This window comes from Zootoca vivipara, chromosome 14 (genome assembly GCF_963506605.1).
Source record: "Zootoca vivipara chromosome 14, rZooViv1.1, whole genome shotgun sequence".
In the NCBI taxonomy this organism is placed as follows: domain Eukaryota; kingdom Metazoa; phylum Chordata; class Lepidosauria; order Squamata; family Lacertidae; genus Zootoca; species Zootoca vivipara.
In genome coordinates, this window is record NC_083289.1 from 7,265,978 (window position 1) to 7,289,847 (window position 23,870).

The window sequence follows — 23,870 nt, forward strand, 5'->3', positions numbered from 1 at the left end:
CCGCCTTTCCGGCTGCTTGTTTGTTGTTTTGGCGAAGGAAGGAGGCGGCGGCGGCAGTAACAGCAGCAGCGCGAGCAGCCTGGCCCGAGTGCGCCTCACTTTCCCTGGCCTCTGCCCGTCCTGAGCTCTTCGCCCTCAGGGGGCCGGGCTCGCTCAGGTAGGCCCGGCCGGGAAGGTCTCCTCGCCATCTGACACCTGCGCCCTTTGCCTAGCTAGGCCCCCGAAGGGCCTCGTAAGGGACACCCCCGGGAGGGGGCGGGCAGGTCTACTCTGGAGGAAGCGGGCTTCGGAAGGCTGCCTCCCCGCGAGGCGCTGGGGAAACGCTTCCTGTTGCAGGCCTCGCTGTCTTCTGCCGGCCGAGGTACAAGCCGCACTTTGCAGTTCAGGGGTTTCCAAAGCAGAGGCGCCTCTGGATTAGTGACTGATTGGCCCTTCGCTGAACTGGAACTTTTGAGAATAGCACAGAGCCGCGCAATTATTTCGTTCCCCGAGTGCAGCTACTCCGAACTCTCCGCTTGGCTCAAGTGGAGGTGGGTGACAACTTGGCTCGGTCAAGGGGAAGGCGAGGCTGCAGCAGCCTGTCCTTCTCTCAGCTGCTGCAGGGGGCTCTTGGGATTCCCAGGCTGGCCCTGGAGAGTGTTTTGCTCTGTGACAGCTGACTCAGGAGAGGCGCTGCTGGTTCTTGACCAGTGCCTGGATGCAGTGTGGGCTGGGTGAATCCTGACAAGGCAGTTGCTATGGGAATTGGGTAGGTTGCCTGCCCAGTGGAGCTGAATTGCCCCTTATGGAGCACATGTGTCATCTAGGGGGACTCTTAGATCCAGCATTGGTGATGGAGGCTCATGCTGCTTCCATGGCTAGGAGTGCCTATTGGCCAGCCATTCCTGTGGTCCATGCATTGGTCTTATCATAGTTTGTTTACAGCCATGTGCTTTATTTGGGGCTGTATTTGGGCTTTGTTTGGAAAGTGAAGCTGGTGCAGAATGCAGCAACGAAGTTGGTGAGTGGGGTAGCTAGCTGCAAATGTATAGCAGTTCTAAAGGAAGAGCATTGGAGGCCAGTTAACTACTGATTCAGGTTCAAGACACATATGTTGGCTTAGGACCTAGGTATTTTCTGAACCTCCCCTCACAGATTTAGCTGACACCAACCCTAATAAATTTCAGGCAATTTAGTAAAGACATTTTTATTTGCTTTGGCATTTGGTTAGTTGATTGAAGGAGATGTTGCGGTTCTGTGACATCATTGTGATATATTGTTATGGTTTGGGGTTTTTTAAAATAAATTGTATTATTTTATGTTGTACAGTATCTTGCTTTAGGATTGATTTTAATGAAGATCAAGCACCTAAATGAAATAAGTAGCACACTTGTAACTAGATGTAGCAATATGTACTTTGATGGGAAGCTAACATTCCTGGTGACTCTGGTCAGATGGTGTGATGGACAACATGGGGAAATTAGTTTCTTTCTTCCTAGGAGAAAGCCCCAAAACAGAATCCTAATCAGGGAACAGCCCTGCCATATTTTAGACATTTCCCCATTAATTTAAAAGATTTTTCTAAAAATTGTCAAAGGTGGCTGCCTGAATCACTATTAAAACAATGCAACATTTTAAAAGCTAAAACGTAAGGAGTATAAATCAGTAAGATAAATAATTACCTATACAAACTAGAGTGTTCCTTGGTGGGGTGGAATTATACCGGTAGCATCCCTGCAAATCAGTTTCTGGAAGCGGCTAGCCCACCTAACCACAAATCCCTGTTAAGATATTTGTGTTTTAGAAGGGAACGACTTTCATGGCTGGTTGGTTACCTGGAATAACTTCTCCCTTGCTGCTAAGGCAGCTAGCTAATCAAGTGCCTTTAGAAGTACAAGTTGTACAAATAAAAAAAAATGCAGAGCGATTAATAGCAGCCATTGTATGCAAGATAATTAGTTAACATCCTTTAACGTTAAAAAGACATGATGACTCTGCTTGTTGACTTGCTGTGTGTTTTAATACTCTGCACAAGAATGACTATTCCACCTGACTTCGTTGCCCTGGGACTACTTTGCATCTGTTTCCATAGGTATAAGACAAGCCCCTTAGAAGTGGAGGAAGGGGCAGGGCACTGCCAATCTCTTCCTGCAGAGTGATGCCACTCATGCTGAACTCCCTGTTCTGCCTTCTAATTGGGGAGGTGGACAGAAACCTGCCATAAGCCCTGAAACAGAGAGGGGCTGAGCTGACTTGGAATCTGTTGGTTCCCAAGTGGACCCTACTGATTTATTTCTACTTTCTGCCCTAGGTGGCATGAGTGGGCCGGCTGTGGGTGTGGTGGCGGCCTTGTCACTTTGGTTAAGCTCTGCTCCTGCCCAGCTGAGGTTTGGTTTACAGCTGTATCAGGAAGTAAGCAAACACAGGAGGTCAGCATGCATAGGATTGGGCTGCCCCCATTTTAAACTCTGGGGCTGAGGGCAGGTGATCACCAGTTGAGATGACAGAAAAATCTGCCATGTGAAGTAAGGCTTTCAGCAGATTTGATTAGCACTGGGCTGTGGTTGGAGTTTTTAAGAGCTAATATTCTGCCTGTATCCAAGAAAGGAGATCAAATTGCTAAAGGTAGTAGAGCTGTTAGGTTATTTTCAGTGGCAGATAAGGCTTAGAATAATAAATGTTAAAGTGGATAGTTACAGGTAGGTAGCTGTGTTGGTTTGCCATTGTTGAAACACAATAAAAAAAATCCTTCCAGTAGCACCTTAAAGACCGTAAGTTTGTCATTGGTATGAGCTTTCGTGTGCATGCACGTATCTGAAGAAGTGTGCATGCACACAAAAGCTCATACCTATGACAAACTTAGTTGGTCTCCAAAGTGCTACTGGAAGGAATTTTTTTTTTGTTAAAGTGGATGCTAGGCAGGATAGGTTCACTGTGGGTGGAATCAAAGATCAGTGCGTTTCTGGAGAAAGGGAATGTACTACACTCAGTCCCATGGAATTTCAACTTCCTACTCTTAGAAAACCCATTCCATACAGAGTTGTCTGCAACAAGCTCTCCTGTCATGGATGAGCTCTCCATCTGCAACAGGGGCTAGCAAGTCCTTGCCTACTCCAAACTGGAGAGTCTCCACTGTGCAGGGCATAGACAGTTCTGAGAAATGAGCTGCCCCTCAGGTACCTGGCCCAGTATTGCTGACGTTCCTGGGAGCACAAGTTTAAAACCACTGCTCTAGTCTGCATTTTGCTGATAACTATTATTTAAACAGGAAAAAGAGACTGGTGAAAAGACAGAAAGGCTGCAGAGTTTGTGGCCAGGTGCTGTGAATGCAGGAAAGCATGCCATTGGCTGAGAGCAGAATCGAGCACCCTGAGCACATCAGCTGCATTTGTCAAAAGAAAGGAGGTGCCTTCCAACCCATCTGGCTAGTGTGTGGCCAAAGACCCAAGGAAGTGAATTGCTTGTCTGGATGGGAAAGAAGTTGCTAGCCAAGTTTTTCAGGGATCAGTCTAGGAGCCTGTTTTAGTCAGTGTTTTTCCTTGGAAGAAAAGGGGGAGGAGTGTCCCTCTGATATTTGCACGTACCTAGCAAGGAAGTGTTGTTAATACAGAAAAGGCATTGTTCCACCCAGCAAACTGGGTGATCTTCTGAACTACGAAGTGACATTCAGCCGTGTCTAGCGTCAGGTTATGTGTTTGGGGGCAAACAGTGACTGTTTTTACAACTGGGTAAAGGTAAAGGGACCCCTGACCATTAGGTCCAGTCGTGACCGACTCTGGGGTTGCGGCGCTCATCTCATGTTATTGGCCAAGGGAGCCGGCGTACAGCTTCCAGGTCATGTGGCCAGCATGACAAAGCTGCTTCGGCAAGCCCTAGGCTCAGTGGTTTAACCCACAGCGCCACCTGCGTCCAACTGGTTGCAAAATAGCAAAAGAGGGAAGTGTGCTTCCCTCTAGTACTAGTTCATCACAAAACATCTGGGAGCTGCTCAGACGTGACAAGGCAAAGTTTTGGATATATCAGGTGAGGCATTTCTATGAAATATTGCCTCCCTTCTACGAGCTACTGATGAAGCAGTAGTTCCCCACCCTACCTCTTTCAAAAAGGGCGAGTTAAAGCTGGAGCAAATGGAGAGAAGATCAGTTAATGATCACAGGAATCAAGAATTTCTCTTCAGAATCTAAGATGGTGATAGAGCATCATTCACATCTTTCTCTCAAGTAGGACAAGGCAATCAGTGGCTACCAATCATGATGGTTGTGGACCACATTTTTGGAGACCGTTTCTGGATCATCACTGGGGAGACTGCTGTTGCGTTTATGTGGAATTCCCACAATGTGCATCTGATTTGCCACTGTGAGAACTGGATAGGCCTTTGGCCCTTCTTACATTCTTAGAAAGGCAAGCAGAGAGAGGCAGTATGTCTGTGTTTGGTTCTGGAAAAGGAAGAGGCAAAGGTTCGGCTGGCCCTCTTGCAGCCTGCCCTTCTTCCCTAGTTAAATTTTGCCTCATGTTCAGCATATGGTAGGTGGCCATATTTAGAAGGAGTTTTCTCTTTGAGTTAGATCAGAGATGGCCCTAGTGACTCTTAGGCCGCTTGCCTTGGTTGCCAGCTATGGGGAGAGTCTTCAATGTGGGCACGTTTGTGCAGTGCCCCTGCGCTGTCCAAATGGCTTGGATTGGGTCAGGTGAATATGGACAAGAGGTTAAGGGGATGTCCTGTCTTGCAGCAAAAGGTTGGATTAAATTACCTTTGTTCCCTACTCTGTGATCCCCGAATGCCATGAACTGGCTCTTTCTAGATTCTATTTGCAGTGGTGAAGTTTGAAATGTATTTGAACAGAGATCCCCATTTAGAGTCAAGTTGGCTAATCCTTTCAGGTGCCACATTTGTACTGTTCTTTGTTTTTTACTTTCAGCATCTGTCAAAATGTCTGAAAACTCCAGTGACAGTGATTCATCTTGTGGCTGGACGGTCATCAATCATGAGGTACTCTATGGCAGTGTATTTTAAGTGGGGCTGGTGGCGATTTCCTTCAGTAGCTGTTACTTTGGACTCAATGAAGGAAGAGCCCCCTATGCATTTTTCTGAGTTTTCAGCTAAGACACCAAGAAATGAGTTTATTTCTATAGGACACTTAGTTGAATCAAGCAAACCTCACAACAAAGCCAGGTAGCAGGGAAGAGCTCAAGAGCACTGATGAAGCCGATCCCATTATATTAGACAGGGCAAAGGAGAAGTCAAGATCAGGCCCTCCAGATGTTGTTTTGGACTACAATTCCGATCTTCCCTGACCACTGGTCCTGTTAGCTAGGGATCATGGGAGTTGTAGGCCAAAACATCTGGAGGGCCGCAGTTTGGGGGTGCCTGGTCTAGATGCTTCCATAACCTCAGGGCCACTGCAGCAAAATTTGATAAATGAGAGCAGTCAAGATTTGAGTTTGATCTAAACTCAAATGTGCTTCAGTAGGTTATGCTCCACTGGCTTAAGGTTTCCTGTTAACCTTGAAGTAATTTCTTGTATGGCTTAAAAGCTCATTCAAGATAGGTCTGGGAGAGATGCATGTCCGAGACTCTGGAAAAGTGCTGCTATTCAGAGTAGCCAAGCCAGTGAGCTGGATGGGCTGAGAGATGCAGTGTGCAGCCCTTTGAGCTCACAGGAGCCTTTACCCATTTATTTTCTTTGTTAGCTATCGCCAGGTGAGCACCTCTAGTTTTCCTTGAAAGCTCCCCCTTTTCTTTTTCATTTAGGGCTCTGATGTTGAGGCTGTAGCATCTGAATATGAAGCTTTAAGTGGTCATGTGGAGCCAGCCTTGGATGAATCTCCATCTCTCGCACAAGGTGATGATGAGCAAGAGCAGCCCATCGACTTGCAAAGTAAGTCTTAGGCCACAACTATGCCACCTGCAACCCCGTGTGCAGTGACAACTTGACTGCTTCTGTCGTGAGCTTGGGAACACTTGTGGAGCTTGAAGATGAATCTGATCATCAGGACATGTCAGTAAGGGCAAGAGACAGCAGGCCTTTGTACAGCCCAGTATGAAACTGGAAGGTTTCAAACAGGAGACTTTCCCCAGCCCTACCTGGAGGTGCTGCCTGGGATTAAATCTGTAACCTTCTGTGTGCAAAGCAAATGCTCAGTCATTAACTAACAGCAAACATAGGAGCTAGGGCATAATGACCTTGGATTGTGCCATTGTCAATACAGGTATTATATTCATGTCTTTCATCATCCAAGGAGCTCAAAGTGGCATACCTGGTTCTCCCTCTCTGCATTTTATCCTCACAACAACCCTGTGAGGAAGGTTACGCTGGGAGTCTATGACTGGCACAAGGTCACCCAGTGAGCTTCATGGCTGCATGGAGATTTTGAACCCTGGTTTTCCAGAGCCTAGTTTGGCACACTAACCAGTACACCACACTGCATCTCTTAACAAAAAGCTAGCTAAGGCTGAGGAGGGCATGTAGAAACACACTGAAAGGGTTATAGAGAACAGGGATGCATTTGCCATTAGAAGGTGTGACGGCACAGAGAGCCAGTGCTGTGAGGAAGCAAGCAGACCAAGCCACTTTCAACACTCCCATGGTCATCTGTGCTGTCACCGGGTTTTTTTTATTTATTTCCTGCCTGCCTCCACTGATCAGCCCTTTCACCTCTGTAATGTCTTTGCTGTCCCAGTGAACCCATTGTACTGGATGGGGGAGGGGAGGCATTTAGGTGTGAAGTGACAGCCAGGACATCTGGCCAAAGTTAAACCAAAACAAATTTACATTCTACTAAACACTATTTCTAGGAGGAACTCTCAATATTTTAAATCAGTTCAGTAGTTAACTCCAAAAGCAAACTGGGATGTGAAAAGGACATGGAAAATGCATCCATCTCAGTCTCTCACCTAAGCTGCTTTTCTACTAAAGCAAAAGCCTAGCACTTGCAGGAGCAGTTGACTCAAATGGACTCACTCTGAATTGAGTAATGCTACACTTTTCAAATTGGATGGAAGCCTGCTCGTGGGGCATGTCCAAATGATGCGTGATTGCCAACGCGTGGGTCCTTTTGGATCCAGAAAATTGTGGGGCAGGGCTGCCTGTACATTAAACTGCAGTATTTCATATAAAACAGCAGTATATCTTTGGATCCCAGACAATGTAGGTACATGGATTCGAAACAAGCTGTGGGAGCACACAGGAGCCAGAAGACACTGTACTGTGGACACAGCTTAATTCTAGTTTAGTCCCCTTCCTCCTTCCTTCTGAATACTACTAGGGGAACATGGAGGAGGGTGGAGGAAGAGGAGGAGGAAGAAGCTGGCAACCAGGGCCATCATTGGACTAGTTATTAGTAAAGTGGTAGGCAGGAGGGGGCTGGCTTAGAGCAATCTGAGGTTGGTAGGGCAATGCCCCATTTGCTCTTGTGGACGAGCAACCATGGGCTCTCAGACCAGCCTCTTCTGATTTATAGCTCTCTTTATCTTCAAAACTCCTCAGGCATCCTCCTCTCCTCCACTTGCCAGCTTCACTTGTATACCATGTTCTCATTCTCCACTCCCATCACTGCTATCTGGATGGCTTGAAGGTTTGATGGGGGGGGGGGAGTAGAGTTTTGCAGAGTTTCTTTTTCGCCCAATGTTCTCCACCCCATTTCAGTTTCCTGGCCTGACCTTTCGTACCTCCTGGCAAGAATTGCCTCTAAACATAAAGGAGCAGTTTTCCAACCAAGACAAACACAAGGCAGCCAAGAGCCTCCTTGTAACTTTTCACAGCATAGGAGTGTGGAATAAACTCCCTGCCATTGTTCTGGAAGCAAACCCAGGGACAGTTTTGTTTCCTTGTTTAAGGAAGAATTCGCAATGCCTACAGAATGGGTACCTAATTTGTCTACAGGGTGGTGTCTGTGTCTGTTTCTCCTCTCCCCCCCCTCTGAGATAATTGTAGTATTTGCCTGTTTATCTTATATGTGCTCAACTTCTATTTTTGTAGCTGAATTTGGCCAGGCTGATGTGTCATCCATGGTAGTTCAAAGTCATTTTACCTCAGAGGCCACCAAGCCAGTTCCGGAGGTATGTTGTAGTTCTATGAAGCACACATACTGTATATTCGTGCATATAAGACTACTTTTTAACCCAGGAAAATCTTCTCAAAAGTCGGTCATCTTATACGCCGGGTCATATTTCTTATACGACAAATACATTCCAAACTCTATATTTTAACTGGAAAAGTTGGGGGTCGTCCATATGCCCAGTCGTCTTCTACGCTGGAATATACGGTACATAAGAAACTTGACTGGCTTGGGGTGGGGGAGCCAGTTATTCTTTGTCGGCCAGTTTCTAAAGGCAGAGTGTGCCAAAAGGGATTTTCTGGTTTGTGGAGAAGTCCTGTTCAGACAAATGGCTGTTAGTAGGGAGGTTACACATGGAAGAAGTTGTTTGAGCAAAAAATATATTATGATAGCCCCAGTTCATCTAGGCCATTTGTTGCCTGTAAGGTTCCTAAATTACACCTTTTTGAGGCAAACATTCTTTGAACCAGGCATTGGGTAGGAGGATTTGAAGATGTAATGCAAGGGGCTAGGCTTGTTAGATTTTGGTTAGGCTTTGTTCGATTTGATATAGAAGTGATGGAACTCTGATACCAATAGCTATAATAAGTCCATAGATTCAAGACTCTGTGCAGAAATGCTAATTGAATTCTTAATGGCTCTGAAAATCTCACAGCAAAACAGCTAGCTCCATCAAAAGGGATCACCTCAATAGTTTGCAACTTGCACATGGTGTGGTGAGGTTGTGTAGCAAACAATCCACTTCCTTGTGTTGCCAAATAGTCCTAGGACTCAGGGGTGCAAATAGAGGTAGAGATGTGGTGTCAAATATTCAGACAAACACCTGAGAAGTCTCCGTTCAGGTCAAGGCAAGATGGTCCTATTCCCCAGTAAAGCTGCACAGTGGAAGTATGTTTTGACCATGTGTTGGTACAAGTATGGAGTCAGATGGATGTCAAAGAATCAAAGAACTGTAGACTTGGAAGGGACTCTGAGGATCATCCAGTCCAACCCTCTGCAGTGCAGGAATATGCAGTTGTTTCATACAAGGAAGGATCAAATCTGTAACCTTGGCATTATCAACACCATTCTCTAACCAACTGAGCTATCCCTGCACTGATTGCCACCCCTGATTGTTGTACCCCAAAGCTGACAGATTCCAGGCACCAATGTATTAAATCTCTGACTGGCTGCGTCATCCCAATAGAGCCTGCTGCATTGATGCTACAATGCACAGATGTGGAGGCCACATCTGTGCATTGTAGCATCAATGCAGCAGGCTCTATTCTGGCTCTTCCCCTGCTCCTACCATTCTGGCTCTTCCCCTGCTCCTACCCGTTGCCTGTAATGCCTCAGCTTTTGGTGTGCACAATGGAGCCCCACCAACCCCTGCTGGCCGAACATGATAGAGGGAGATATCCACCTTACAGTTTGCTGATAACTTGCAAGCCCAGCACCTGCTGCTGATTCTTTTGGGCTAGTTTGATGGGGACCTGAGTTCCAGGCAAGGGCATGTAACCCTCAGGTATCTTTTTAGAAAAATAGGTTTGTTATATTACATTATAATGATTTAGTAATGTTGTATTAAAGTTAGTTAGTTAGTTAGTTAGTTAGTTAGTTAGTTAGTTAGTTAGTTATTGAACCCATATGCTGCTTTTCTAGAATAAAAAGGTAAAGGGACCCCTGCCCGTTAGGTCCAGTCACAAACAACTCTGGGGTTGTGGCGCTCATCTCACTTTACTGGCCGAGGGAGCCGGTGTACAGCTTCCGGGTCATGTGGCCAGCATGACAAAGCCACTTCTGGTGAACCAGAATGGTGCACGAAAACACTGTTTACCTTCCCGCTGGCGTGGTACCTATTTATTTACTTGCACTTTGATGTGCTTTCGAACTGCTAGGTTGGCAGGAGCAGGGACTGAGCAACGGGAGCTCACCCCGTCACGGGGATTCGAACCGCCGACCTTCTGATCAGCAAACTCTAGGCTCTGTGGTTTAGACCACAGCGCCACCCGCGTCCCTAGTCCCTAGGAGGGATGCAGAAGGTAAAACACCAACTAAACAGCTAGCTCTGCAATTGTAATCTTTGCTGATCCTTTTCTGAGATATACCTTGAAAAGTACAAGCAAACATGGGTTACTGTGTTTTTTTATGTGAAGCATTCCCGTCCCCCCAAAAAGCTGCAATGCAGATGTTCCAAAACACTTGGAAGACAATATAGATTCCACAGGTGAGAAAAATGCTTTATCCTGTGTGACACCTGTCCTTTTACATTACATCTAAGGATGAAAAAGAGAAAGTGACAGATGAAAGCTCCTGCGTGGGGGCAATTAGTGATGACTCTGACATTGTGACACTCGAGACACCGAAAGTAGAAGAAATTGGAAGCCCAGAAGAAGAAGAAGCTGTGCCTGCTGATCAGGCTGTTCCTGCTCCTGAAGTTTTTAACATGGGCTCCTCTTCGAGCAGCCAGTACACCTTCTGCCAGCCAGAAACAGGTAGGTGACGTCTCTTGCACCTTGTAGGCCAGACTTGGCCAGAAAAAGAGGCAGCAGGTAGTGCTATGTTCTGCAGGCTTCACAAATCAACTTGACCACCTTTCCTGCTGCCAGTCAAGTTAAGGAAATGAGATCAGTTTCAGGAGCAGCCCATGAATGAGTCAACAGTGACTTGAGCAGCCTCAGTTTCATTCCCCAAATCGTGGGATCGTATATGGCCTTTCTCTTAAAAGAAATTGACTTTGCACCATACTGATGGATCAAGTGATTAATTCTTGGCACAGTCCATTTAATTCCGTTAACAGTATAGGAGATCATGATACCACTTGCAAGAGACAGATAACATGGGAGCCAGTCAAAGAAAGCTCATTCCTAGCTAAGCTTTCGCTCCAGCTTCCATTCATATGTGCTGGTTTGTTTGTTGTTGTTGTTTAAACCTATTGGTTTGGTACCAGGAGTGTCTGCTGAAGTGGTTGATGGCCTTTGAAGCTGCATCCCCATCTTTAAATACAACAACATGAAGTCTTGGGGAAGAAAATCTCCTCTTTCCAAACCACAGCTGAGCTACACAGGGAAAAAATGAAGCAGAAAAAGTGCCCCGGTAGAGCCCTGCATGATTTCTGTTAGGGGGGAAAGATCTTTAAATAATTGGAGGTTGTCCGGTTTCACCTTGGCCTGGATATGAGGTTAGGCTCTTTTCAAGTGTTAATACTTTGCCTGTTCAGCCTTTTCTAAGCAAATTTGATATCCGGCCTCTATCACCTCTTCAAGTCCCATGCCTTTTCTAATCACTGCAAATTTAGAAATGAAATGCTAGAATTGCCTGCCTGTTCATCAGATGCAGTTGGCTGATCTTATTTCCAAGGGGTGTTGGGATTCCCAGGACTGAAGTCTCATTAGGTAAGCCACCCTCCCCCCAACATGGTGCCCTTCAGATGTTTGGGATGCTGCTACTGTCAGCCCCAGCATCATATGGGGCTGCTGGAATGTTAGGAGATGTACTTCAAACATCTGTATGGCACCAACTTGGGGAATGCTGCTGCAAGGAAAATGCTTTCACCCAGCAAGTGCGTTTTGCCTGTGCGACTGTCTCTTCTGAGACTTCCCCAGCCGCCATCTAAACATTAACAGAATCTGCTTGACAATCTTAAAGTGTTCATAATTCTGTTTCCCAGGCTCCTGCCATGTGCCTCTATTTAAAATCTACCCAGAGAAGAAGCAGTTTGTACAGGGGCATGTCAGAGACTGGACTTGAGTGTGTACACAGTGCAGGGCCTTCAGAGTCAGGGTCTCAAAATTTTGAGTCTGGGAGAGTCGGGGCCTAGGGACCACCCCCAGCTGCCGACAGGACAGCTGCTCTTGGGGCCAGGGGTTTCACATGTATCAGAAAAGAAGCCTTGGAAACCCTAATGTCTCATTTGCTTTTGGTGATCAAGGTGTCATATACCTATGCTTTCTATCTGCTCCCACCCTAGCCAAATTGCTTTGTGGTCCTGTGTTGCATTTTCCTTTTAGTCAGAGGTTAAAAATCTCTTCTTTCTGTTATATATACATACAAAAGCCAGTTGGCTGGAGAAGCTCCGGAAGATCCCAGAGTGTATCAGTGGATGGGGTGAGCAGCTAAAGCGGCAAATGGCCAGCAAGGTCCCTTTCCAAGGGGGCCTAACTGCTTGTGCCTGGTGTGAGCTGTGGCTTGTGGTGTGGCATCTTGTCTGCTTGTGTGGTGGGGACAGCTGTTTCAGGAGCTAGTTCAAGTTGTTGCTTACTGATGGCAGGATCAGGAAAAACAAAGACAAATATGGAGGGGGCAGGGAAAGGGAGTGAGGGGGAATCCATTTGGCTTGTTTTGGGAAGCCCCCTGCATTTTGAATCTGGGAAGCTCCTTCTCCAGGGACAACTGTAAGAACAAGCCTATACCCCCTAACTCAACTAAAATGTGTGTCATTAAATGCAATAATCTATTACAATATTTATAGATTAATCTAATGCATCAGGTTGTTCCTCTTTTTTCTGGCTTCCTCTTGACATGCTGCTTTGCATCACTGGCCTATTGTAGATGTGCTTGAATGTTGAGTGAACTGTCTGCCTTAGAACTGGCAGGAATCTTAAACTTGTAAGTGACTTGGGGGAACCCCTTTGGGTTGACAGTAGGGAGGAGGGCTCTTTCTGGCCCTTCAGCCATATTGACCCCCTTCCATTTGCTCCATGGACACCTGAATGACCATCCTGTCACTGGTTTCTCATAGTGGGTGGCACCCCCCCCAAATTATCTGAGGCCATGTGGCCTTGATATGAGCCAATCTTTATCTTACAATCCTGTTTAGACAGATATGTGCATTTGCATTAGGGTGCGTATGATGCTTTCAGTGGCAATATTGATGGAATGGATAAAAGGGCCATTTAGGCAGGCCCCCTACTTCTAAAAATGCACCCACACCCTTCCTCCCAAGACCAACCCACATGATCCAGCTGTTAAATCTACTGATCACTGCAGCAAGGAACATACAGTGCAGCCAAGTTCTTGGTTACTTGAGCGCAACAACAACACACTGCTGGCAAAGCAGAGTCCCGGGGTGGATGGGGGCAAGAAGATTCCTCCTGGTTCTGGGTTTCTGCTTTTTCAGAAACCCCAAAGCCAAGTTTTGTCAGAATTTTAAAGACCCCAACACCTTAAATTTTAAGAAATATAATGGTATTTATATATTTTCTTGCCCTTCTGAGAGGGAGCAAGGATGTCATTCTCTGTACACAACTGAGGGAAGGAAGAGGGCTTGCTCAGAACTAGCAGTATGTGGGCGAGGACATGGCTGAAGGAGAAACTCCTGCCCCGCCACAGGGGACACACCTTAGCAGGCTCTGATCTTCTCCTAGGCTGGAGAGGACAATCCTATATAATAATGTCCAAGTTGTCCCTGCGTCCAAGCTGTCCCGTGTGTCCCTGGGTCACTGCGCATGTGCGCTAGGGATACAGGGATTGGACAGCAGAGACTGCGCGCGCGCACTCTCCCCCCCCGCCTCCTCCAACCGCCGCTCCCGCCGGACACCGCCTCACTGCAGGGCACGTCAGGGAAGCGAGGGTGGAGGCCGGCGAAGGCCTCCTCACAACCCTCCCTGGCCCGTGAGAGGAGCGGCGGTTGGAGGAGGCAGGGGGGGAAGAGTGCACGCGTCCTTCCTGTCGGCGGCTGGGGGAGAGGAAGGAAGGAGGAGAAAGCAGCGCTTTCTCCTCCTCCGTTCCTGTCCCCCTGCCGCCGACAGCAAGGACGGGTCCCAGGGTTCAGAGAAGCGCTGCGCAAGCGCTTCTCCTAACCCTGGGATGTCTGCTTCCTGTCGGTGGCTGCGGGAGAGGAACGGAGGAGAAGGCAGCGCTTTCTCCTCCTCCGTTCCTGTCCCCCTGCCGCCGACAGCAAGGACGGGTCCCAGGGTTTGGAGAAGCGCTGCGCAAGCGCTTCTCCTAACCCTGGGATGTCTGCTTCCTGTCGGCGGCTGTGGGAGAGGAACGGAGGAGGAGAAAGCAGCGCTTTCTCCTCCTCCGTTCCTGTCCCCCTGCCGCCGACAGCAAGGACGGGTCCCAGGGTTCAGAGAAGCGCTGCGCAAGCGCTTCTCCTAACCCTGGGATGTCTGCTTCCTGTCGGCGGCTGCGGGAGAGGAAAGGAGGAGGAGAAAGCAGCGCTTTCTCCTCCTCCGTTCCTGTCCCCCTGCCGCCGACAGCAAGGACAGGTCCCAGGGTTCGGAGAAGCGCTGCACAAGCGCTTCTCCGAACCCCAGGATGTTCTAGCGCCCGTTATTAAACGGGCTGAAAACCACTAGTACTCCATATTTGTGTCAGGATAGGAGGCTGCACATTCCTTGCCGACAGCTTAAAGGATTGTGGGTTTGCTTTTCAGTCTTTCTGCCTCATCCCAGTGGCGAAGAATCAAGCAGCGACGAAACCAGCAATCGTTCTAGCCCCACCCTGAGGCGACGACGTGCGAAGAAGAGGTTGGTCTCAAGTTCTGAATCAGAGGATGTGCCACCTCTTGAACAGGAGACCGAACAGGCCAAAGAGCATTCGCACAAACATCAGTTCAGTAGTGGCCTTAATAGGTGCATTATCCTGGCACTGGTGATTGCTGTCAGCATGGGCTTCGGGCATTTTTATGGTGAGTACATGAACCATCTTAATAGAAATACTTTTTTTAACCAGTGGCATTTCCTCACAGGGTGCCATAAAGGCCAGATCCTTACTTGCCCTATCCCCTGCAGGCCAAATTTGAGAGATGGGCAGTTAAGAGAGTTGGCGGCATATGGAACTTAGCTTGAGGACATTTACATTTACATTCACATCTTAACAAGCAAAAATCCCTACTTGGAATTGCAAGTGCCCAGGTTGTGCCTTGGGACCAGTCGCCTAACTTGCAGGGTCCTTGTGGGGAAATTCTCTTGCACATGGTCCTCAGCTGCTGGGTGGGAAAGTGGGATATAACAGAAACTGGCAATATAGATGAAAAGAGATGTGATTCTTACAGCTGGCATGTTCTCCCTGCCAGTCTGCAAGCTGAGGGAGATGTCTCAGTTAACAGGCTCCTAGGTAGGATGGGTGACTTGTGATTTCACCCATTCCACTGACACGCTTTTGCTTTGTGTGTGTGTCAGGTTGAAATTTAGTTGTAAAATTCAGTCACTGATCCCCTGCCTGTGTTTTGTGGTTTCTACTGTTTATCCCAAACATAGTGACCAGTCATCTAAAATAGAAAAAGTCCTGTGTGCAAAACTCCTTTAGTTGACAACCCAGATTCCTGATGTTCTGTTCTAGTAATACCATTTTTACTGGTAAAAAGAGACTAAATATTCTTGATTTGAGTTTTAAAGCATTTAGTAGAACAACCTTGGAGCAAAACTTAACACCTATCCATTATTTTGTCCTCAGGGAAATTTGAAGGTAAGAGGCTTGGTTGGAATGTGTTGCTGTGAAACAGAGGCTATGGGCCTTTTCTCTCACCTTCTCACTCTGATATGCTTTTTGACTGTGGATTCTCCAGATGAATCTTGTTTTCCACTGGGGGGGGGCACCATTGGAGGCGCTTGGACTTGGGCTATTTAGTCCAGCTCCTACATTGGAAAACATTTTTTCATGACTTTCTGGTTCTTTGGAGATAGCATGCACATTTTGATGTCGGCACTCGAATTCCTGGATGGGAGGTGTTTGTGTGCTACGTGTGTAGGGGAATCAAATTAGCCTTTTGCTTCTTGAGAAGGTAAATGTGTCTGTTGGGCCAGTAGTTTGTGCTCAGGCACTTAACAAAAAAGCTCTGCGGGCTTGTGTGGATTCCAAGCATCCTGTTGCTGCTGCTGCCCCTTGTACCTTTTCCATGATTCTTAAGGTCAGGGTCCTTTCCCCTCCTGGGTGGACCTGCCCTTCATTGTTTGCAGTTGGTTTGTGCTCAGAGGGCAGGACTTTGAAGCAGCCTCCACTGCTCTCTTCCTTAGTCACTAACACAGGCCTGGGGAGGATTTGTGGTCCTCTGGCTGATTCCAACCACTGGCCATGCTGGCTCTTGGTGTTCAGCAACATCTAGAGGGCACCAGCTTCCCTAACCCTGCTCTCATGGCACTGAGCTCTCATGGCATTTGTGACATGACATTGCATGATACAGATTTGCATGTAGTTGTTTTCATGTTATTTGTACTGATCGTAGTACTTCATATGCTTCACCTTTTCAGAGAGGAATGTATGTTACAGGCTTTCTTTGTCCAAATTGATGCTGCTATTGTAATAGATGTTCTAAGGAGGCCTGACCTGGATTTGCCCCTCTGATTTTGCTGTTTTGCTAATACAGGTTAATGTGAAGCTGTGCACAGGGATACACTGGGGCTTTGTGAGTGTTCTGGGCCCCATCAGTCTGTTCATTTAATGATGGATCAGGGTCTTTGCCACTGAGCTTAGCTTGCTATCATCAGCCTAGCGTTGATGCCTTATTTTGTTAATGCAAAAGTCTAGCACAGCTGTTGCAAACAATTAAAAAGGTGACCGTTTTAAACTACACTGTTCACTGATTAATGTATTATGCAGGACTGAAGAGAAAAAAAGCCATCATCACTGATAAGCTGCCTAATTTCCAATTTTTCTTGTCAGATAAAAGAGAAAATTTTCTGTTTCAAGGTACTGTTCAGATCCAAGAACGCCAGCAATTGGTTGAGAAAACTCATGAAGATGAACTGAATGGTATAAAGGATAATCTTATTCAGTGCCAACAAGAACAAGGCATGAAAGCAGAATGTAAGGTAAAGGTGGCTTTCCCGCCATACTTGAAAGCGAGAAATGATATTTTGCCTTTGGCTTGCAAACTCTACCTCCACTGGGAAACTTTGCTGTCATTGCTACCGCAAGTGTTGGAAGCTGTCTTCTAGATGAAGGCATGGCAAAATCCAGTCTTGGCATAGCAGGCAATTTTGAACTGGCTCAATGGCAACCACAGAGGGTAGGAGAAGATGCCATTGTATCTGCATCTTGAAGCTTTTAGAGTGGGTCAGATGATTATTCTGTAGCAAGGGCTGGGTAGTCCCAATTGCCATTGTCCTTGCCTTGAGCGCTTTCTCCCCAGAAGCATATCCAGCCTCAGCTTCCTCTGTGCTTGGCCCATCCAGGCTCCATGGTTCCCCTTCTTCTGGGGCTGCAGCCATGCATCTTGCTGTGGACAGCTGGCCCCTAAACACAGCACTCCCAGGCAGCGTTTGTGAGGTTTTCTATCAAAAGTGGAGAAGACTTTGCAGGCTTTGTGGGGGAATGTACAACTCTGCACGGCCTGTTCCCCTTGCCCCTAGAGCAAGTGCCACAGAAGCTCCTTACTAGCCCTACTTATCCATTGGTAGGTTGGGTCCTCCTTAGCTGTCCTCCTCCACCCTCCCAGTGTTCTTGCAGCATTTGGACACTGGCACACAGCAGCTGATGTGTTTGCTTTCATTTTGTCTCTGATCAGTCTCTAAAGGAAGGCCTTGAAATGTGCTTGCATACAACAGAAGTGGAAAAGAAATCCTTTGAATCTCAGAAGCATCATCTTGCTTCAGAAAACCAGCACCTGAGAGAATCTCTAGAGAGGGAGGAAAAAGCTTTGGCATTGCTGCAAGAAGAACTGAGAAAGCTGAGAGAGCAGATTCGGCACCTGGAGAACAAAGGTTCTGGCCCAGAGTTGGTTGCCACCGAGAATCAGAAGCTGAAAGCCCACCTGGAGGAGGAAAGGCATCGCGTGCAGAGTTTTGTGAAGCAAAAGGAGACTCTGTTGGCAGAGGCCCAGATGCTGCGAAGGGAACTGGACAAAGAGCGCCAGCTGACAGTGGCTCTCAGGGAAGAACTGGACAAGTTAAGTTCTCAGCAGGCGTCTCCTGAGGGGGCGGGTGCTGGCGATGAGAGCCAAGAAATAGAAGCTTTGCGGGGAAGGCTGACAGCGCTGGAGGAGAAGCTGAGCTTTGAGCAGCAGCGTTCTGATTTGTGGGAAAAGCTGTATGTTGAAGTCAAGGACCACGTCGAGAAGAAAGAGCAGACTGAGAGGCCGCAGAAGCCAGATGGGAAAGGAACCAACAAAGCCAAAAGGAAGCCAAAAGGAACATTTTTTGGTTCTGTGAAAGAAACTTTTGATGCCATGAAAAATTCAACCAAGGAATTTGTCCGACACCACAAAGAGAAAATTAAACAGGCCAAAGAAGCCGTGAAAGAGAACTTGAGGAAATTCTCAGATTCTGTGAAGTCCACCTTCAGGCACTTTAAGGACACAACAAAGAATATATTTGATGAAAGGGAGAAGAAAAAGTACAGTGACAGCAGGCATGAGGCGAACAAAAAAGGGAAAACAGGCAGCTCCCAGGAAGGGTTACACAAGCCTGAGGCCCACCGCTCACCTGGCAGCCAGAGAGAGTTTAGAGATGGAAGGCGATCCAAAGAGAGCCGTTCCCCTCCGCACTTCCCCAAGGATCCTCCCTTCCAGGAATGCCCCAAAGGTAACAGAAAGCATCGCCCTCTTGTTCTCAAGGGATGTTCAGGCATCTTTGACTGTGCCCACCAGGAGTTTGTGAACCTCTTTGACAAAGACTTGGACCCAATTCGGGCAGATGAATTTAATCAATTAATGCACAAATATTTGCAGCAAGAAGTAAAGAACTTCCACCACTGGCGAGAACTGGAGATCTTTGTGAATAGGTTTTTCCGTAATGGCGTCTTTATACATGATCAGATGCTGTTCACGGACTTTGTTAATGATGTTAAGGATTACCTTGAAGACATAAAAGAATACCAGAGGAACAGTGATGGTGTATTTGAAGACCTGGATAAATATATCTACCGATACTACTTTCATTATGATCACTTGCCTCAGCACAGGCCAAGGTTGGTACTAAAATTCTGTTAATAATTTAAACTGGGCATGTTTGAGTTGTGAAAGCCTCCATAAAGAGGGGTGATTATGCCATCCTCAGATAAGGGCACCAGTTCCATTGTACATTAAGCACCACAGTACAGAATTTCCAATGTAGCAAAGTGGCAGTGTGCGTCAAAGAGAAGGGAAGGAATTCAATTCCACCCACTTGCCGTATCCACTTTGCTTATTTTAAATAACAAAGTTAGTTGTAGCCTCTCAGAGGATTTAATACTGAGGTGCTCATGCAGCACTAACTTCCCTTTTGTACTTTACTTTCAGCCACCCTGCTAGGCGGGCTCCTTTCACGCACCCTCATAGTCCACAGCAGGACAGACATGCTGCAAAGCACCAGCATCGCTACAAAAGAGAAGGCCGGTGGCACAAGCAAGGGCGCAGCAACGGAAGACACATGGCAAATTTGGAGATAGAATTGGGCCAGATGCCCTTTGATCCAAAGTATTAAACAGCTGTTGTCCGATGGAAGCCAGCAGGATGGTAAAAATAGTGGAGTGGCTGTTTCTGCAGCTGGCTGAGGCTTTCGGCAGAGCAATCGAGGGCACGTTTCCCCTTCCCTAATGACACTCCCTCCCCCCTGCAAAGATCAGCCCAGCTTCTCCATCTTTCTCCTTTCCTTTCAGCCTTCTTGGGAAACATTAATTTGGGTGCAGTCCTACTATTGCAATAAATTAAGCAGGGTAAGCAGTAGCTTGTGTGTGCTTGCAAAATAAGCTTCTTTGCACTGGTTGGTACTAGAATTCATACTTGATTCAGACTTAATGTTAGAGTAATATTATGATGTACTAATTTCATCTCATACTGTTCAGAAGCATGTCTGTTTTACAACTGTCTATTTGTTCTTGTGATGGGGTTGGAACCTGTTGACTTCATGTGTGTGTGCTATTTTCTGATCAGCTTGCTGACTTGCATTTGAAATTTCTTGTGCATCTGCAAATTGTAGAAGAAAAATAAAGATGTGGTTGGAAAAACTTACTTTTATTTTTATAAGTTTGCATAGCTAAACATCCTCAGAAAAGGACTCAAAGCCTTTGTTAAGGCCACGCTTGTGTTATCTTGCGCATGCTGTCCATGCTGAAGTGTGTCTTCTCTACACCCGCAAAGAAAAATGGTCCAGGCTGCAATCAAAGTTCCATTAACTCAGCAAGATTTACTGCTAAGCGAAGAGGACTGTTCTATTAACTATATCTCATGTGAAACATAGACCCACGTGGTGATCTGAGACCATCTTCAAAGACGCTTTTGATTTCTTTTGTAGACATAAATGGAGCTCCCGATTCGTTCTTGAGGCAGATGAGTGTGAAAAAACATGGCAACTTTTTCATACCTATTTGTAACGAGAAATGATGATATATCCTAGAAGTAAAAAAAGTCAATATTCAAGTAACAGTTCTGGACCAAACATCAGGGTCCAGCAAACAAGTATTGAGGAAGAACCATCATTATGCCTGGCAACATTCATTTTTCCACCATTTATTTTGAAGATCGGGGGGGGGGGGGACACTGTAGAATTGTATATTGCTAGGAAGTTAAATTTTCAACCTAATTTTGTTGAGTAACTCATCAGCCACTAGCAACTTGCATTTTCATAAAAGTGGAAAGGGCACAAATCCATTATCCACTGCCCTAAAGGCCAGGAGTTGCCAACCTTTTTGGACCAGTACACTTTTTTATTTTATTTTGAGACAGTGCTACAGGCACCAGTTACAAAATGGCTGCCATAGAGCAGGACTATAGTTCATCCCAGAAGAGTGCGTGAGTACACACACACACACACACAAACACACACACAGGCCATCGCAGGCACCACCACACTGGCTATCCTTGCTATGGCCTGACCAGTTCAGGTGCTCTGAATTTCTCCACATGGAACATGTTTTGTGGCACCACTTTCTGATAGTTTATTTTCAACGGTATCACAAGAGGAAGAATTAGCTGGATCAAAGAGAACTGTGGACAAACCAAAATGTGAACCCACCCTTACACAGTGTGGAGTTCATGGGTGGAAATAGCTTCCAAGGGGAGGTGATGTCTGTTAGCTTTAGTGGGACAGAGGAGGAGAATGAAGCTTATCAATTCAGTCATGGGAGGAATATGAACCCCCCAACTTCAGAGGGAGCAATGAGAGACGCAGACAGTTGGTCTCATCCAGCGAACTCTTTTTACCTTCTTAAACACATGCATTCATTCATTTTCCATCCTCCACCCCAAGGTCCCTGGGTGGGTCACAATTTCAAAACAACAATAAAAACAGTTTAAAACGACTTATGCTTACACCCTCTGTAATCATCTCGTCCATCTCCTTGATGAAGATGCCAATAGGTGTGTGATTGATGCCCCACTGAAAACAAAGACTGGGATTCTTCTGCACTTCCCTTACCTGCTCAAGCACGCTGAAGAACACCAAGTGCGTGGGTAGCAGCGTAACATTGGAAAACGTTTCAGTGAGCCAGCTGAGAGGGTCTGCATAAAATAAGTCGGCTTCATCAAGGTAATTTGCCCTTCCAGTCAAATCAGGGGGGCACTGAAGAAACCTCAAATGTAGTGGACAATGAACATGGCTAGAAGGGGGGGGGAGAGAGACAGGCATTAATACAAATGGCTGAGGCTATTTTGCATTAGCAAGTATTGGCAGCGCTTCTTTTCCACATGCTGATCTGATTACACACATACCAGTGTCTATGTGTGTTATCACTTGATAAGCACAGCAAAAATGGGACCTGCAGAATGGATGGGAAGGGCTGAAGGTTCCTTTTCCACACACTCTGCTACAGATAAGTCCCCATGTCACCTGGTGAAGACAAAGTGTTAGGCAGCGGAGACTTCCTGTGCTTTGGAATTCGAAGTGGCACTGACTCTACAGGCGCAAAGACATGTGGAAATGGCTCAACAGCTAGAATACAGTCCCAGTTCCCACAACCCCAATAGGGGCACAACTTCCAGGGTCCCCTCAAGTGTGAAACTGGGCAGTGTTACACAGATACAGGGTTCTGGGTTCTCTATCTCAAGCTCTTTGCATCAGTTCCAGCAACAGCTGCTGATCCAGCCGGAAAGACACAATAAGCCCACTGCTGCTGTTACAAAAAGTATAGCACTAATAACGAGTCAGTTTAAGGAGAAACGTCTTCCAAAGGCTGATTACATCAGCGTGAATCCAGCATAAACTATTTAGAGGACAATCCTATCAATGGTCCTTGGCAGGCTGTTCCAAAGGCCAGATCAAGAGGTTGCCACACAGAGGCTTGATCATTGCAACCACAAAATCTCCACAGCTGTTCCTTTCTGTTCCCCTGACGTAACCCAGAAGGAGATGGAAGTATGCTAGTCCTGGAGCTGAGATCAACAGGAAAAAGCCAAAGAAAGAGGCAGAAGGGAAACGGCAGCTCCCCTGCCCCAATGCCTTTTGCCCTCCCCAGTGTGATCCCAGGAGGGCTTTTGATGTGGTTCCTCCACTTTGGAGTCACCCTCTCCTGTCTCCTCTGAATTGCTCTGGCAGTAAAGGAGCAAAAAAGCTGCAGATTCCCATGCAGAGTGCCACCAGAACCTCACACACATAACACCCCCTGCTGGGTCTTACCTATAAAAAGGAGTTGAATGGCAGGGCATGAGCATTAAGACGGATGCCAGCTGCTCAGGAGAGTCAGCAGGAGTGCTGCAGAGGCCTTGCAGGTGGCCCATGACATCCAGGGTCCCACGCTGATGGACCAAGCCAGTGTAGAGGGCAGGCAGCAAGTTTGTCACCAGCAGGAAGGAGACGGCTGCTGCCTGCTGCCACCTTTTCAGCTGCTTAAGAGAATGCCCTATAGGGAGGAAGGGGGAGGGAGCAGAAAATGGAGCAGATGAATCTAGGGACTCGGGATCAGGGACCTCAGCAGTTCCACAGACTTCCAAACAGCAGCGTGGTGGGGCTTTCCTAACACCTAAAGCAGGCATCCCCAAACTGCGGCCCTCCAGATGTTTTCGCCTACAACTCCCATGATCCCTAGCTAATAGGACCAGTGGTCGAGGAAGATGGGAACCGTAGTCCAAAACACCTGGAGGGCCGAAGTTTGGGGATGCCTGCCCTAAAGCTTCCCCTGCAAAGACCCTTCCTCCTTTGGCACAGCCCTGAGGCTTCTCATCATTCAACTTCCCCTTCAGCTTGGCCTCCCTCCCTCTGACAGCTATTTCTATAAAGACTGCCCAGCCTTTGCTTTCATTCCTGCCTCAGAAAGAGCCCAAGCACTAAACTTGCCAGAAGCCAGAGCTGAATCTTTTTTAAAAAAACAACAACATTGTATGTAGAAGATGTACTTATTAATCAATGAGAGTGAAATAATGTGTCACTATTGGCAGTTTGCTTTTACTGTACACGGTTTTGATGATGTTAGCCAATTTGGACACAATGGCAGCATTTTCTTCATGCACTGACACACACAATCTCTGTATCAAACCATTTAAGATGCTCATTCCCTCTAGAAGAAGGGAGCAGTATTTCAAACTTCCCAAAGATGAGACACATTTTGGCACTAAAACTTCCACAACAGCAAGTTTTTCCTTTAGAGTGAACATTTAACAACACCATGAATCCAATTACAGTGGTGCCTCGCTAGACGAATGCCCTGCTAGACGAAAATTTCGCTTAACGAAAGGATTTTCTGATCGGAGGTTGCCTCGCTATACGACGAGGTTTTCTTGCGAAGCATGGCCATAAAAACCTCCGATCAGAAAATCAGGGCATTCATCTAGTGAAAGGGGAACCAGCTGTAGCAAGGGAAGAAGGCACCTGTAGCAAGGGAAGAATCCTTTGCCTTCTTCCCTTCTGCAGCTGGTTCCCCTTTGTGTTGCGCTGCAAGCGCTTCCCCGAACCCCGGGATCTGCACGCTCAGCAGCACGGGGAGAGGAACAATTTTGTTCCTCTCCCCCTGCCGCCGACAGCTTTGTCGGATCCGCGCTGTGTCAGGCAAGGTGAGGGGAA

The 23,870-nt window shown here is 47.0% G+C and overlaps 2 protein-coding genes across 9 annotated transcripts in view; one reads left to right on the top strand and one right to left on the bottom strand.

Moving 5' to 3' along the window:
- Nucleotides 1–19,884, top strand: CCPG1 (cell cycle progression 1). Of its 7 annotated transcripts, none has more exons than XM_035130818.2 (10): nt 1–157; nt 4,899–4,969; nt 5,732–5,858; nt 7,959–8,038; nt 10,298–10,511; nt 12,073–12,123; nt 14,396–14,650; nt 16,624–16,772; nt 17,468–18,867; nt 19,178–19,884. In XM_035130818.2, exons 2-10 carry the CDS (start codon nt 4,910–4,912, stop codon nt 19,359–19,361), a joined length of 2,520 nt encoding a protein of 839 aa, XP_034986709.1. In that variant the 5' UTR covers nt 1–157; nt 4,899–4,909; the 3' UTR covers nt 19,362–19,884. The 7 variants fall into 7 exon arrangements, with proteins under 7 accessions (XP_034986709.1, XP_034986712.1, XP_034986714.1 ...); XM_035130821.2 differs by having other exon boundaries at nt 16,651–16,772; XM_060282836.1 differs by lacking the exon at nt 1–157 and adding an exon at nt 191–361.
- The window catches only part of PIGB (phosphatidylinositol glycan anchor biosynthesis class B), a 17,383-nt gene continuing 10,135 nt past the window's right edge, over nt 16,623–23,870 (bottom strand). For both annotated transcript variants that reach the window (XM_035130825.2, XM_035130826.2), the window contains exons 10-12: nt 22,491–22,713; nt 21,294–21,474; nt 16,623–20,269 (exon numbers count right to left, since the gene is read on the bottom strand). In XM_035130825.2, the coding sequence (XP_034986716.2) occupies nt 20,144–20,269; nt 21,294–21,474; nt 22,491–22,713 (530 nt within the window). In that variant the 3' untranslated portion in view covers nt 16,623–20,143. The remainder of the gene's footprint in view (nt 20,270–21,293; nt 21,475–22,490; nt 22,714–23,870) is intronic.